Raw genomic sequence first — 12877 nt, 5'->3', positions numbered from 1 at the left:
ATGAGTTAGGATACTTTTGCAGGCAAAGGAAGAAAATGAAGATGTAGCCAGAGACAGAAGATGTATTGCGAACTATGTATATTTTTCTTCAGAGGGCATCTCCACATCTTGATACCCCATGTTCCGAAGGGCCAGCCGAAAAGACCCGAAATCGAGTTTTCCTACTAGACTTCAACTGTAACCCTCTCTGCCCCTCTCTGCCCCTCTCTACCCGGATCTTTCTTAAACCACACTCTCCCCTTTTCCTCTTTCTATTTCTATCAGATCTTCGAAATCTCTTGACCTCTCTTGGCTTTTACTTTCCTACCTCTCTTCAAGAACAACAAAATCCCACTAAACGGACGTGTTCTGTTTACCTCGTTGTATGCAAGACTTACAAGCCTATACTCAGCCAATTCAGCTCAGCCCTATCATTTACGGTTATGGTTATGTCTTGTAATCGACAGAAAACTGTTTCGAAACAGAAATTACATGTGAAAAGTCAATTGGGCTTTGGATTGACTGATATTAATGGCTTCATATCTTTCTAATGCAGATCTTGTACATGCCTATTAATTGTACGCAACTTTACTTCACCAGGTACTCGTCCCGTCATTGAATACCTAGGTATTGGTGGTTGGCGATTCTTTATGGGCTACGTTCGGGAGATCTACAGGCTAGTGGGGGCGCAACAGCCTTGAACTATTCCACCTCATCATGTTCATCTTTCAATCTCAAATCCATCACAGTCCGAACATTTACATATACCCTTCGACTTTAATCATCACCACAGGAAATCGGCATTGATGTCATAGTACTTTGGAGAAGTCTGCTTCATTATGCCAACAGCAATTCCACTGAACTTACTCCTGGGATGAGATTATTCATTCTCAGGAAACACAATCGTTATGCTACCACCACCTACTTTGAGCTTCACAATTCCTTCTGTCCACGACAATCTAAATCTCGAGTGTCGTATCTACCATCCGTCAAGTCTGGTACCCAACTCCATCTCGCAGGCTTTGCCATGGAGAAAGAAAGCTGCTATTGTTGCGCATCCTTACGCTCCGTTGGGGGGAAGTTACGATGATGCGGTTGTTGGTTTGATTGCTTCTACCATTTTGAATGATGGGTTCATTGTGGGAACTTTCAATTTTCGGTACATAAAACTGCCCATCTATCATCATATGCTTGAACATTAGACTCACTTAGTATTTCCAGTGGTGCGGGCTCCTCAAAAGGGCACACTTCATGGTCCTCCTTGCCCGAGCAAAAGGATTACATATCATTTCTCGGATTCATCGTAACCTATTTACATCACCTTTCTGTGCCATATTCATCTAGACCACCGTCGTTTGCACAGTCTGATTCTCAACTCCACACCCTCGCTCCTGTCCCATCAGAACGCTTGATGCAGCCTACGAATGATACCCTTCCAGGCAGATATACCTCCGCAGGATCAGTTGAGAGCAGTGATGCACAGCCTCTATTACTACTTGCCGGCTACTCATACGGATCCCTCATCACTATAAATCTCGAGCCAAGCCTTCTTGGCATGCTAGCTCCTTTTCGGCAACCAGCATCTGGCAGTCCATACGCAGACATAAGATCTCGAGCACGATTCTTAGCCACTCAACAAAACGAAATGATGGAAGCTACATATTCATTGCTTCGAGCTGGAGGTCATCGGAGAGGTCGTAGTCTTCAATCAGGAGAACAAATCACAAATCACAAAACTCGATTATCTAGCTCAGGGGTCAGAATGGGCGGCGATGAAGATATTAGAAGAGCTAGTCATGATATGCATGGATCTGGAATGAGACGATCGTTTTCTGTGGATGCACCGATGAAGGTCAGAAAGAGTATGGACAAGTTCAAGTCTATTGTTCATCCCGGGTCGCCAAGGAGAGGAGAAAGCCACCCTTCGTCCATTGACCCGGGCAAAGATAGTGTGATGAATCTGGGAATTCCAGAGAGACTTTCTCGTGATAGAGAAGATGCCAATATCATGGAAATTCTTGGAAGTGATTTCAAAGTTGCTTACCTACTCGTTTCCCCTTTGCCTCCTGATGGCATGATCAACAATTTGGCCAGTATTGGGAGCTTCAGGTTGACTTCCCTTTTCGGAAAGCAAGGTCCCAAAATAGATAACAACATCAAGTTTACAATTGATCCTACTTTGGTTATCTATGGGACCGGTGATATTTTCGTCCAAGCTAAGACTGTCGAACGTGAGTAGAAGCCAATTGCTATGAGAAATTTGAATCAACGGGCACTAACTTTCGCTTTCCAGGCTGGACTGAAAAACTGTTGAGTTTATGTAAGAGTAGAGGATCTGCGAACGGGGTAGTTTTCAGGTACGAAGAGATCGCTAATGGAGAGCACTTTTGGAGAAACCCCAAGGCTGCTAGGCAGCTGGTGGAGAAAATCGGGGGTTTTCTGTCAGAGATACTGGAGTAATTTTCTTACATAGCATGATGGCATAGACTGTAGACGATCAATGATAATGATAATGTTAATGAAATCACGAAAGTTCATGACAATAATTGTTTTCACGTCTTCGCCGAAATTCCCACGCCTAGTGTATGATTTAATATGTGCATGCGACCAAATCGAAGAAGCGAAAAGACATCAGGGGGTCTTTGTCTGTTCTGTTGTATGAACAACTTCCAAGTGGTTGTTGCAGTGGAGTAATGAGGACGTATTGTGCTTCATCATGAGCGCATGTGATTATTTAGTTGTGCCATTTGATGAAGGGGTATACACGCTATACATCAAGTGCCACCTCCTGTGCTCTTAAAGTCGTAGGGAAATTGATGGTGGATGGATTAAATCTATTATTGTTAATGTTTTTTTTTTTTTTTTTTCCCAATTTTACTACTTGCAAGTTTTCTCAAAATTACAATCTCACTCGGTCGAAGGCAATTGGTGTGATTACCAGATCAACATTCGATGTATTAAGCTGGCTAACATAAATGGATACCGTAACTACCACGTCAAACATCAAGGGAATGACAACACAACCGAGATAGCGCTCATTGGTTTATTCAATTGACGGCAATTTAGTTCTTGAGATGAGGTGGAACATTATCTTTGTAATGCGCTTTGCAGAGTTTCTCGCCATAGTAGAAATGCTCGCCCGCCTCCAAATCCGGGAAATTGGAAACTCTAGCCTTCTGCTCAAACATCATGACGCAATCCGATCCGCCGAAAGCGAAATGCGAGATTTCATCTCCTTTCTTGATCGTCTTGCCCTTTAGTTCCATGTTCATGTTGACAGAGGAAACAATCGCCATACCAATCGGCATGACGGCTACCCGTCCCAACTTTTCATTGTTGATAATGAGGATTCCACGGGTTTGCAAGAATTGATAGCCGGGTGAGTCGGGAGCGTCGAGTGTGGTGACTCCGTTGGACTCTGGCTTCTTCATACGAGGAGAAATGCGACGGCGAGGGGCAAGGTAATTGTGTCCTCCGGCTTTCTTGTCTGTCTCCACAAGTACCTCTAAATAGGCGGCACCTTCAATCACATCGATGACCTCGACGGTTCCAGAGACGGGAGCGTGCTGTCGATGATAATCAAAGGTGTTGAGGAAAGAATGTGTCCAAATTCCTTCTTGGAACACTTCTCCGTATGTGGTTTTATCGTCGAGGTTGGGAACTTTCTGTTTCCCGTATGGGCCGAGCAAGTCTGATACTTTCCAAGGGAGGTTCTTGAGTACGACCTCGGACTCGTCGGTGATGGAAAAGGCACCGGCGAAAGTGGAATCGGCAGGGAAGGTGATGATGCGATGATCTTCTGGTGAGGTGATTTCACGGGGTTCCTTGAGCTTGCGATAGAAGAATTGATTGAAAGTCGTCCAATTCTTTGGATCTTCAGCTTCAAACACGCGGAATTGAGGAGAATTTCGATAACTCGTCAAGGAAGTCTCATTCCACGACTCGGGCTTATCCATAAAGTTCCCAATCGCCTTGGCATAGCGCACCAACCAGTCCGAGAGCGGCGTGAGTGGCTTATTCACATTCTTGGGGAGAATGGACGTCTGACGCACGCCGAAGGGTTCTTGGGCCAGCACGAAGTAGAAGATGCAGAGGATGTAGTAGATGTCGCGGCCGTTGGTGCTCTCGGTGGGGATCCAGCCGCGCACCAGCCAGTCGGCGAAATCGAGAAAGCCTTTGCCGGAGGTGATGCCGTAGGTTTTCATGTCTGGGATGTCGTGGGCGAGGGCGTTGCGCACGGCGGTGTCGAGATCGTCGACTTCGCGGAGGAGCTCGTCGCGTAGCTCGGTGATGATGGGGGCGTAGGTGGGCATGGCGGTGGGGTGGGGAGTTGGTTGGAGTTTGGGGATTTCTTTGGGGGTTAGGATGGAGGGATGGACGATGGATGATAGATGATGGGCGAGAGTTTTCAATGCTGAGTATGTATGTATGTATGTATGTATTGATTGATTGAGGAGTTGTTTCAGACCTGGGCTTTTCGCATTCATCGTGGTTCTCGCAGCGCTTTATATATTTTTCGTTCAGTCGGTTCTGACGACCCATGACGCAGTTTTTCTCTTGTTGCACTTGAACACGCATGAGTGCATATGCTTGCGTCGATAGGATATATTAGAGGTGGCCTGAAGATTGGGAGACGGGAATGGGGTCTTCACAATACTGTACGTAATAGTCGTATGTACGCTGGTTGTAACGATGCGAGTGCTTGGAATAGGAATGAGGGGTTTGTCAAGTTCCTTAGCCAGCTCATCTCTGTCGCATTCGTGTATACGCGGTGATCGTAATGATGCGGATGCTTCGATTAGGAGCTAAGGGCTCAACATGTTCTAAGATTTGCTCATTACATCACATCACACTCGCATATTCGATATACCGAGTCATGCGTCGTGAGATAGCTGTGGGTTTCTGGAAGTTATGGTAACGATTCTTGTTGTTGAGTTGGGTAAGATCGTTACATGGTTGTTGCTAGCAGTGAGAAGATGGTGGGAATCCTTTCTCTTTCGGGGTAGTGATATGAAGTATCTGGATATGTCGTTGGGGGTTTTGGCTCTGTAATGAGTCATTGTAGATTGGAATAGACGCAGCTTTAGTGCTGGATGAGTTTCTCATTTGGGGGAATATTGCAGAGTAAAAATATTAGCAGCTTTAGTGCTAACTGAGATTCGTATCTGGGTCAACATTGCAGAAAGATTGGGTAAAACAAAGGGGAATTGTTGTAGTAGAATTACCTAGTAGCTGGCCAAGTGGGTTATAAGGGATCTTCTTTCGTACTATCTTTTTTTGAACAAGAACAAGTCTTTTACCCACAGAAACTCAGCCGGTCTTCTACTCGTGCTGCTAGAAGATATGCATCTCTGAAGCTAGAGATGCGTATCACGAGATGGGAAACTACAAGAGCACTAATTTGATGCACTGGACCGAATATCCGGCACACTAGACTCGCTCAAGTTGAAATTATTTTGAAAACACTGGTGTTTCGGAAACAAATCACAATATGGAACAACATTATGAATTCCCCAAAGATAAGAGAATTATATTATACATGCCTTCCAATACTTCCATACATTTCACGATCAAAACTATTAATGAATGGTTTTAACCCAGAATATTGAAAATCGTGTGATTGTGGGTGTGTCTGATTTCATTAGCGTCGAAGCTGCATGCCTAGGGGTACTTTCTAGCAGCACGAGCACTGTTGATCAGGAACTAAAACGTTAACACCGCGTCACAACCCCAACACTAAAAGCGGTCGTACCCGCACCCGCCCAACATTCATGAAATTAACACTGTCAAACTACTTCTCCCAGCCAATCGTATCGATAGCGTTACGAGTACTCTAGAAAAAAAGAAAAGTCGAGAGACAAAGTGGCACGCGGGGAACAGTTTTGTCGTATCCGCTTTTAACCTTATTCGTTTGTGTTGATCTCGCGTCTTTATGAGTATTGCTGCATATCAGTTTTGCTATAGTATGCTCGTCTAAGATGAATCGAGCTACGCTAATCATAACTCTTCTCGAGAAACGCGAGACTGCGGGGTAATACGTTTTGAGTGCTGGAGATTGGCAGGAACGATAAATCGTTTTGTGGGGGCTGGGTTGGGTTGAAGTGGATGTAAGATATATGTATGTATGCTGTTCGTTCGATCTCGGTGTAGGAATCTTCGGCGGAGATGTTTGGATCAGGTGGGCGGTTGGTTGTGTTGTGTTGTGTTGTGTTGTGAATGGAGATGTAGTGATGAGATGGTCTACTTGGGTACTCACATGTTTCGTCTTGATGCGGGTATGTGTGTGTATCTGAATTGGAGTAAGGGTTCTGGATAGATCGGTTGAGTAGTGTACAAGTGCGTGCCCAGTTTTGGGTATTGAATACGTGGATATCGGACCTTGTTTACCGTTCGGTTTTATTTATGGTGTGGCTGGCAGATGAGCGAAAGCTCTTTAGTGTTTGGACACCGGAGATTCACAGGTAACGGGACAATAAGACGTTTGAGGTTGTTTGTTACCGGCTTTGGTGGTATGATCTTCAGGTGAATATCAGATTCCCATGGATAACCTTGAATGAATTGAAAGTGATAAGGGTATGGCAATGGAGAATACATAAAGCACACATACTATAATGTATTGCAGTCCACAAGTGTGCAAGACATGTGGTGTGAGCTTTGAGAGTATGTATCTACGGTTTTGTACGCGAAACAGCTACTTCTCATCCGAGTATTGGATGGGGAAATCAAAGTCCTTGAAGCCTTTCTCTTGCTTTAGATTGCTGTGGAAGAAGCTCTGTCTATGGTCACCAGTCGTCATGTAGAACGAAGTAGCTTGGGTCTTTTACATCATGATTTAAAGCTTCTTCTCTGAATCAGTAACTTAGTTGTCACAATTGTCTAAGTTTTCATGCTAACATTAACCCCTGTGTCTGGTCTTTAGTCGAGAACACAGAAGCACTGGCTGCATCAACAGCTAACCCAGCTCCAGCATAGAGTAAGTAGCATATCCCCCAATAACCTTTTGCCGTCTTGAATATTGCTGATCACGTCCCGTCTCTTCTCTCAGATGAATATGACGCCAATCTCACAAAAGAGATCATCAACAGTTAGCACATTCTGCACGTATCATTTCTTAAGAAAGACTCCGAGTACCCAACTGTTTGTTATCTCGTCGGCAAGATCTTCACATGCAGCGATAGCCAGAAGCCTTGTATGGTATGATCATGTGCAAGAACCCGTTCTAGGTCGTCTCAAGGGGATCGAAAAGCGCGATCCTGATATCCCCGTCAGCGTCGCGGCTAGCGTGGTCAATAGTCACTATCTTGAATTCTCAGGATTTGCCATTGGCTTCTCGTTTCCAATATTGTGCTCAATAGAACTGCTAGCCTGATGGGTGTATCCAAGAGTCACAAAGTTGAGAGAGAAGACATCATGAAATATATTGTCAATTCGCAGATTCCTGATCGATGGAATCATCATTGGCCAATTGGCACAGATGTGAATTATGTTTCTATAATCAAGATTACCACCAGTGTGCAAAAACTACACACACATTCGCTACCCAAGGTTTTGGGCCTGGAAGTACAAAATTATGTCGAGGATGAGAAACTCTGCAAGGAGTATTGGGAGGGCACGATACCTTTTTGGGAGAAATTCGGACAGCCCATTTTGGGGAATGATAATCTTCCAGAGGCGGGTAAATCAAATTCATATTCATATCCAGTTTTGGAGACTTGAGTCAGGGTGAAGTTGGCAATATGATTCTGTGGATGTTTCTGTGGTATATTCGAACCATTACTGGTCCTTACCAAGTATCATTCTTCAACATCTTATCTTTTAGACAATCTGAACGACCGATTTTTCTGCACGTTTCTCAAAAGATCTATAGACACTTTTTCCTTCCTCCTAAAATTTCGTCATCAGACCCCGGTGATAGAAATGCACATTCTCCTGCGCATCTTCTGTAAATTCACCAATATGCAAGAATACATTTTCATGATTGATTGCGTATGATGCTACATCACATCGCATACAAATCACTCGCTCAAACTGATCTGCAATAATAACTTCCTCTCGTGTACATACATACATGATCGTTCACGCCACCCATATTTCAGCTCGTCATTGAACGCCATAGTGTACTGAACTATAATGGGTACACGTACGACTGTATCTCGATTGTGTAACTTCCATAAGGATTCGCTACGTCTACCAAGACTGTCATCCGTTTGTGGAATGGGAATTCTGCGATTGTGATAGACGGATGGAGGGCACGTCATATGTGTTAGTGTATTTGGGTTTTACGCTACTGTGCTGCTATGCAGTTATGAGAGTGCATCTGCATCTGCAATTGCGATGCGCGATCCGCGAGATGTGATGAGTGATTTGTGAGGAATTCCCCGCATTTCTTGGGGAGTCACACTTGGGAGATGTGTTGTCAGTGGAGTGGTGCTTCGGTGGTGAGATAAAGTCGAGGAGGGTTTGGACTAGCTGGAAGCTATTGTGTGGGATTGAAGAAAGTAATTCAGTGGTAGCACTCTGGGTAGAGAGATATATGCATATATGGGTGAGATTTTTGTGAGAGGATTGGCTGTGGAATGGTGATGAGGTTGTGTAAGTCGGGTACTCTATTTTCGGGTTATCCCTGTTTTGAATTATCCTTTTATACCAAAAATCACTTTTTAGGTCTATTAATATCTCTATCAATATATAATATAATTTATTGAAAATTTATATATGTATAATTTAAATCGATTTAAATTTATTTTGAAATTTTCAGATTTTTAGGATTTTTTTGTATTGAAATATAGAATTTCAAAATATTGATTTTTTAATTTATATAGGAATTATATATAAATTTAGAAATTTTATAAAATCTTTAATAACTTTTTAATAATAATTATTAAAAGAAAACTATATATATTTTTGAGATATTTAAATTTGAATTTATGTAAAGATTCAAAAAAAAATTCAAAAAAATTAGTAAATATAGAAATATAATATATAGTGAGTTTAAAGTAATATAAATAATTCTTATTATTTTGAGGGTATCCTTATAAATATTTATTTATAAAAGATTTTCTATTTTTTCTGAATCTTTTAGATAAAGTATATTATAAATTTATAATAAAATTTTATAGTTTATTTTTAACAATTTTTATTAAAAAGTTATTAAAGATTTTATAAAATTTTCAAATTTGTATATGATTTTTATACAAATTTGAAAATCGATATTTTGAAGTTTTATATCTTAATACAAAAAAATCCTAAAAATCTGAAAATTTCAGATTAAGCTTTAATCGATTTAAATTATATATATACAAATTTTTATTAAATTTATTTATAAATAAAAAAGTTATAAATTCCATTTTTGGTGTATTTTGAGTATAAAAAGTAATCCAAAAAGGGGGTGGCCCGAAAGTAGGGTACCCGACTTATATAGTTCATCAAAAGTTCGGCTTGAGTATGAGTCTCTTTTTCATTTGTGTTTTGCCCAAGTGTGAGTGTTGTTTTTAAAATTGAAAGTTTGTTGTTTGGTTCTGAGATTTCTATAGTGTTGATCTCCTTTTCGAATCTCTAATCTCCTATTACGAAGTGCAGTGGTTTATCTTCCATTTAGCCATGGCTACGGGTGATTTGGACTTTGTTTTCAAGAAGTATGTATTCGGATCTACGGGATAGGAACTCTTGAGCTTGTTGCTAATCACTAAATACTTCGTGCTTAACATAGAATCGATGAGCTTGCTACCGCTACCGCTCCCAACTTCAACATTATCCATGATCGTGAGTGAAGAAAAGTAATTCTGCGGAGAACGAAATGTCAGATATTCTAACTACAATCTAGGACTCGTACCCGCGATCAAAATCCCATCCATCTCTTCTGAGCGAACTGTCGAGGGACGCAAACATGTAGTTGCTGTGTGTATATCTTCTTTTGCTCCTTGGAGATCTTTTGTACTCTGACACGCATCAGATGACGGATTTTCTGGCAGATCAACTCACGAAGTTAAATGCATCTGTGGATCGACATTCGTTGGGGAAAGAACCAGAAACACAACTTCAGTTGCCGGATGTTATTATTGCTAAATATCCAAAAGTGTATGATAGTAAGAAGAAGACTATTTTGATTTATGGCCATTATGATGTTCAGCCTCCGGGAGAAGGTGTAAGTTTGATTAGTTTATTGAGTTCTCTATTCTCGATTTTCGATTTTGTTGGCGATGCTTTATGAAGCGACTATCCGTGTTTATTGATAAAGCTTCGGCTCTTCGCCTTCGTTATCTCCTCACACCCTTCTTTGATGAACATTACTGATAATCTAATCTTCAAGTGGGATACCGACCCCTGGACCATCACAGAAAAAGGCGAAGATCCCGACAAAAAACTCTACGGACGAGGAGCTACCGATGACAAAGGACCCGTGCTCGGCTGGCTCAACGCACTCCAAGCCTACCAGGAAGCAAAAGTCGATGTCCCCGTGAATCTCATATTCTGTTTCGAAGGAATGGAAGAATCTGGATCCACCGGATTCGCAGAATTTGCAATCGCCAACCGCGCTCTCTTCGAACACGTCGATGCTGCATGCATCTCTGACAATTATTGGCTTACGACCAAGAAACCATGTCTAACATATGGACTTCGCGGTATCAATTACTTCAACCTCACAGTGGAACATGCAGGTGTTCAACTCCATAGTGGAATGTTTGGAGGTTGTGTGTATGAGCCCATGACGGATCTAGTGATTCTTCTTTCGAAACTTGTGGATTCTCAGGGTAAAATCTTGATCCCGGGGATTAATGAACTTGTAGATGATGCGTCCAAGGAAGAGGTGGAGGAATATGCTACGATAGAGTTTTCGACGCGGGATTTTCAACAGACTATTGGCAGCGATGCGAATATTTATGATGATCCTAAGAAGACTCTCATGCATAGATTCAGGTATCCGTCTCTCACCATTGTAAGCCCAACCAGCTCTTTCATTTTATACTTTTCAATTTCCAACATTCTCCGTTATCTCATATGTTTCACCTACCGCAAATTTCAGCTATCTACACAACTATTGTCCCTGAACTCCTTTCATACTAGAAAATATTGACAATCCCAATTCTAGCACGGTATCGCAGGCGCAGATTCCAGCCCCGACCAAACCACCGCCATCTACCCCAAAGTGACTGCCAAGTTTTCCATCCGCACTGTGCCGTCCATGGATCAGGAAACCGTCTCCAATCTCACCATTAACTATCTCTACCAAGAATTTAAAAAACTCGGAAGCAAAAATACATGCACAGCGAAACAGTTTGGAGAAACAGCTCCGTATTGGCTTGCTTCCCCTGATGATGCAAATTACAAGGCTGGAAAGGCGGCTACGCAGAAAGTTTATCATACTGAACCTGATTTGACGAGGGAGGGTGGAAGGTTAGTTTATATTATTTTTCTGGTTTTGGCAGTTTGGCTCTTTGTTTAGAGTTCTTGGCTAACAGTATGACGAATTTGTAGTATCGGAGTAACACTTGATCTGCAAAAGGCATTGGGGAAAAAGAGTATCATGTTATTGCCAGTAGGGATGTCGGATGATGGGGCTCATGGTCCCAATGAAAAACTTAACAAGACGAATTACATCGAGGGGAGCAAATTGCAGGGAGCTTATTGGTGGTATTTTGCCAATCCTCAGTCCTAGTTTGCTGTCAATCCGGACTTGGGATCTCTGCTAGTTAGGTGATCAAAATCCAAGTAAACCGTACCTCATATGAATATCTGATGATGTGGAATATATGAATATCTCTGCAAGTCCATGATTGAACCTTTCCACGAGCCTAGCGATTCAATATTATGTAATGGTTCTCATCATAAGTATGCATTGGGCGAATCTTCTCTAAAATCCCATGTGGATCGAGCACAATGGCCTCAGCAACTTCATACGAACTACTCATTTTGAAGATCCTGGCCACTTGGCTGATTTGTCAAGCATTTCTTGGTGTCTTGCTACCATGTCTTCGCTCTCATTGACAGGTAGTCTTTCACGGTTCTTGGATACAAGAATTTATCCGCATTTTATCGGCATTTTAGCAAAAATTCTGTACCGATGAGATGTATTCAGCTACATGATGTGATAATTGATAGAGAGGAAAATAGCATATTACAGGAAGCCATAATGCACATTGGTCAGTTGGGAGCAAAGAATTTGCACACCATGAAGGTCTCAGAATCGCTCCTTCCTATTCTATTAATCGAATGCTTACTTTTTTGGCATGAAATTCTGGACAAGTTAGTGCTTGAATTGCCAGCGTACCTAATGTTACTACATCATCTGCTCCTGAGCCAATGTTGATATCGAGTCAATAACATAAGGCACATCGAAAATGCAGGAGGAGAAGTCACCTCGGTCATTCGTTCTTGACAAGATAAATGTAACCATCAAGGCAACGAAACCACACTTTAAATGCGTATTGTGAATAATGTATCATTCAGAAATGAGTTGCTGTTGTTCATACAGTCTTTTGGCAGTTTTTCTGTCAGCGTACTGATGTCGGTAGTTTCCTTGGCGAGATATTTCTCAATAATTCTTGACGGCACTCTCATTAAAACATTGCCAGAGTCTTGATGATCAGTGTTCTTGAAAACAGAAGTCCTTCAATAGCTCTGATCAATTTGATCGCCGAATTGATCACAATTAACAAGCTTACTGAAGCCATTCTCATTGAGGATTCATCGTGAAGCAGGATGGTCATACTTCCGGACTAGAAGATACCCAATAAGCTCCTGATTCTTGGAAGCCGTACAATTATCCGAACAAGATTCAGTATTCCAAACCATTTCAACTATTAGGGGCATTCGGAAATGAAAGTTTCTGGCTGTCGGACTGCAACTCGGAATATCAGAGAACCTGGCTGGAAGAATCTTGACTTTCTATTCTATCCCG

General features: G+C 42.0%; 4 protein-coding genes across 4 annotated transcripts; 3 read left to right on the top strand and 1 right to left on the bottom strand.

Moving 5' to 3' along the window:
• Window positions 1–887: 887 nt before the first annotated feature.
• On the top strand, window positions 888–2553 carry EAE98_005253 (uncharacterized protein; the record flags this gene model as incomplete). The annotated part of the gene is made up of 3 exons (XM_038952874.1): window positions 888–1138; window positions 1201–2210; window positions 2273–2553. 3 exons carry the CDS (start codon window positions 888–890, stop codon window positions 2437–2439), a joined length of 1428 nt encoding a protein of 475 aa, XP_038810716.1. The 3' UTR covers window positions 2440–2553.
• A 488-nt stretch (window positions 2554–3041) lies between these two features.
• Window positions 3042–4292, bottom strand: EAE98_005252 (uncharacterized protein; the record flags this gene model as incomplete). The annotated part of the gene is made up of 1 exon (XM_038952873.1): window positions 3042–4292. One exon carries the CDS (start codon window positions 4290–4292, stop codon window positions 3042–3044), a length of 1251 nt encoding a protein of 416 aa, XP_038810715.1.
• Window positions 4293–6895: 2603 nt separating this feature from the next.
• On the top strand, window positions 6896–7695 carry EAE98_005251 (uncharacterized protein; the record flags this gene model as incomplete). Its single annotated transcript, XM_038952872.1, is given in 3 exon segments — window positions 6896–6952; window positions 7025–7323; window positions 7335–7695. 2 exon segments carry the CDS (start codon window positions 7025–7027, stop codon window positions 7693–7695), a joined length of 660 nt encoding a protein of 219 aa, XP_038810714.1. The 5' UTR covers window positions 6896–6952.
• A 1884-nt stretch (window positions 7696–9579) lies between these two features.
• On the top strand, window positions 9580–11635 carry EAE98_005250 (uncharacterized protein; the record flags this gene model as incomplete). Its single annotated transcript, XM_038952871.1, has 7 exons — window positions 9580–9614; window positions 9689–9741; window positions 9803–9876; window positions 9932–10123; window positions 10289–10915; window positions 11069–11373; window positions 11455–11635. The coding sequence occupies 7 exons, from the start codon at window positions 9580–9582 to the stop codon at window positions 11633–11635; spliced, it is 1467 nt and encodes a 488-aa protein (XP_038810713.1).
• Window positions 11636–12877: the final 1242 nt, after the last annotated feature.

The sequence above is a fragment of the Botrytis deweyae genome (genome assembly GCF_014898535.1).
Source record: "Botrytis deweyae strain B1 chromosome Unknown BDEW_010, whole genome shotgun sequence".
Taxonomy (NCBI): Eukaryota; Fungi; Ascomycota; class Leotiomycetes; order Helotiales; family Sclerotiniaceae; genus Botrytis; species Botrytis deweyae.
This window is presented reverse-complemented; position numbering and strand designations above follow the sequence as displayed.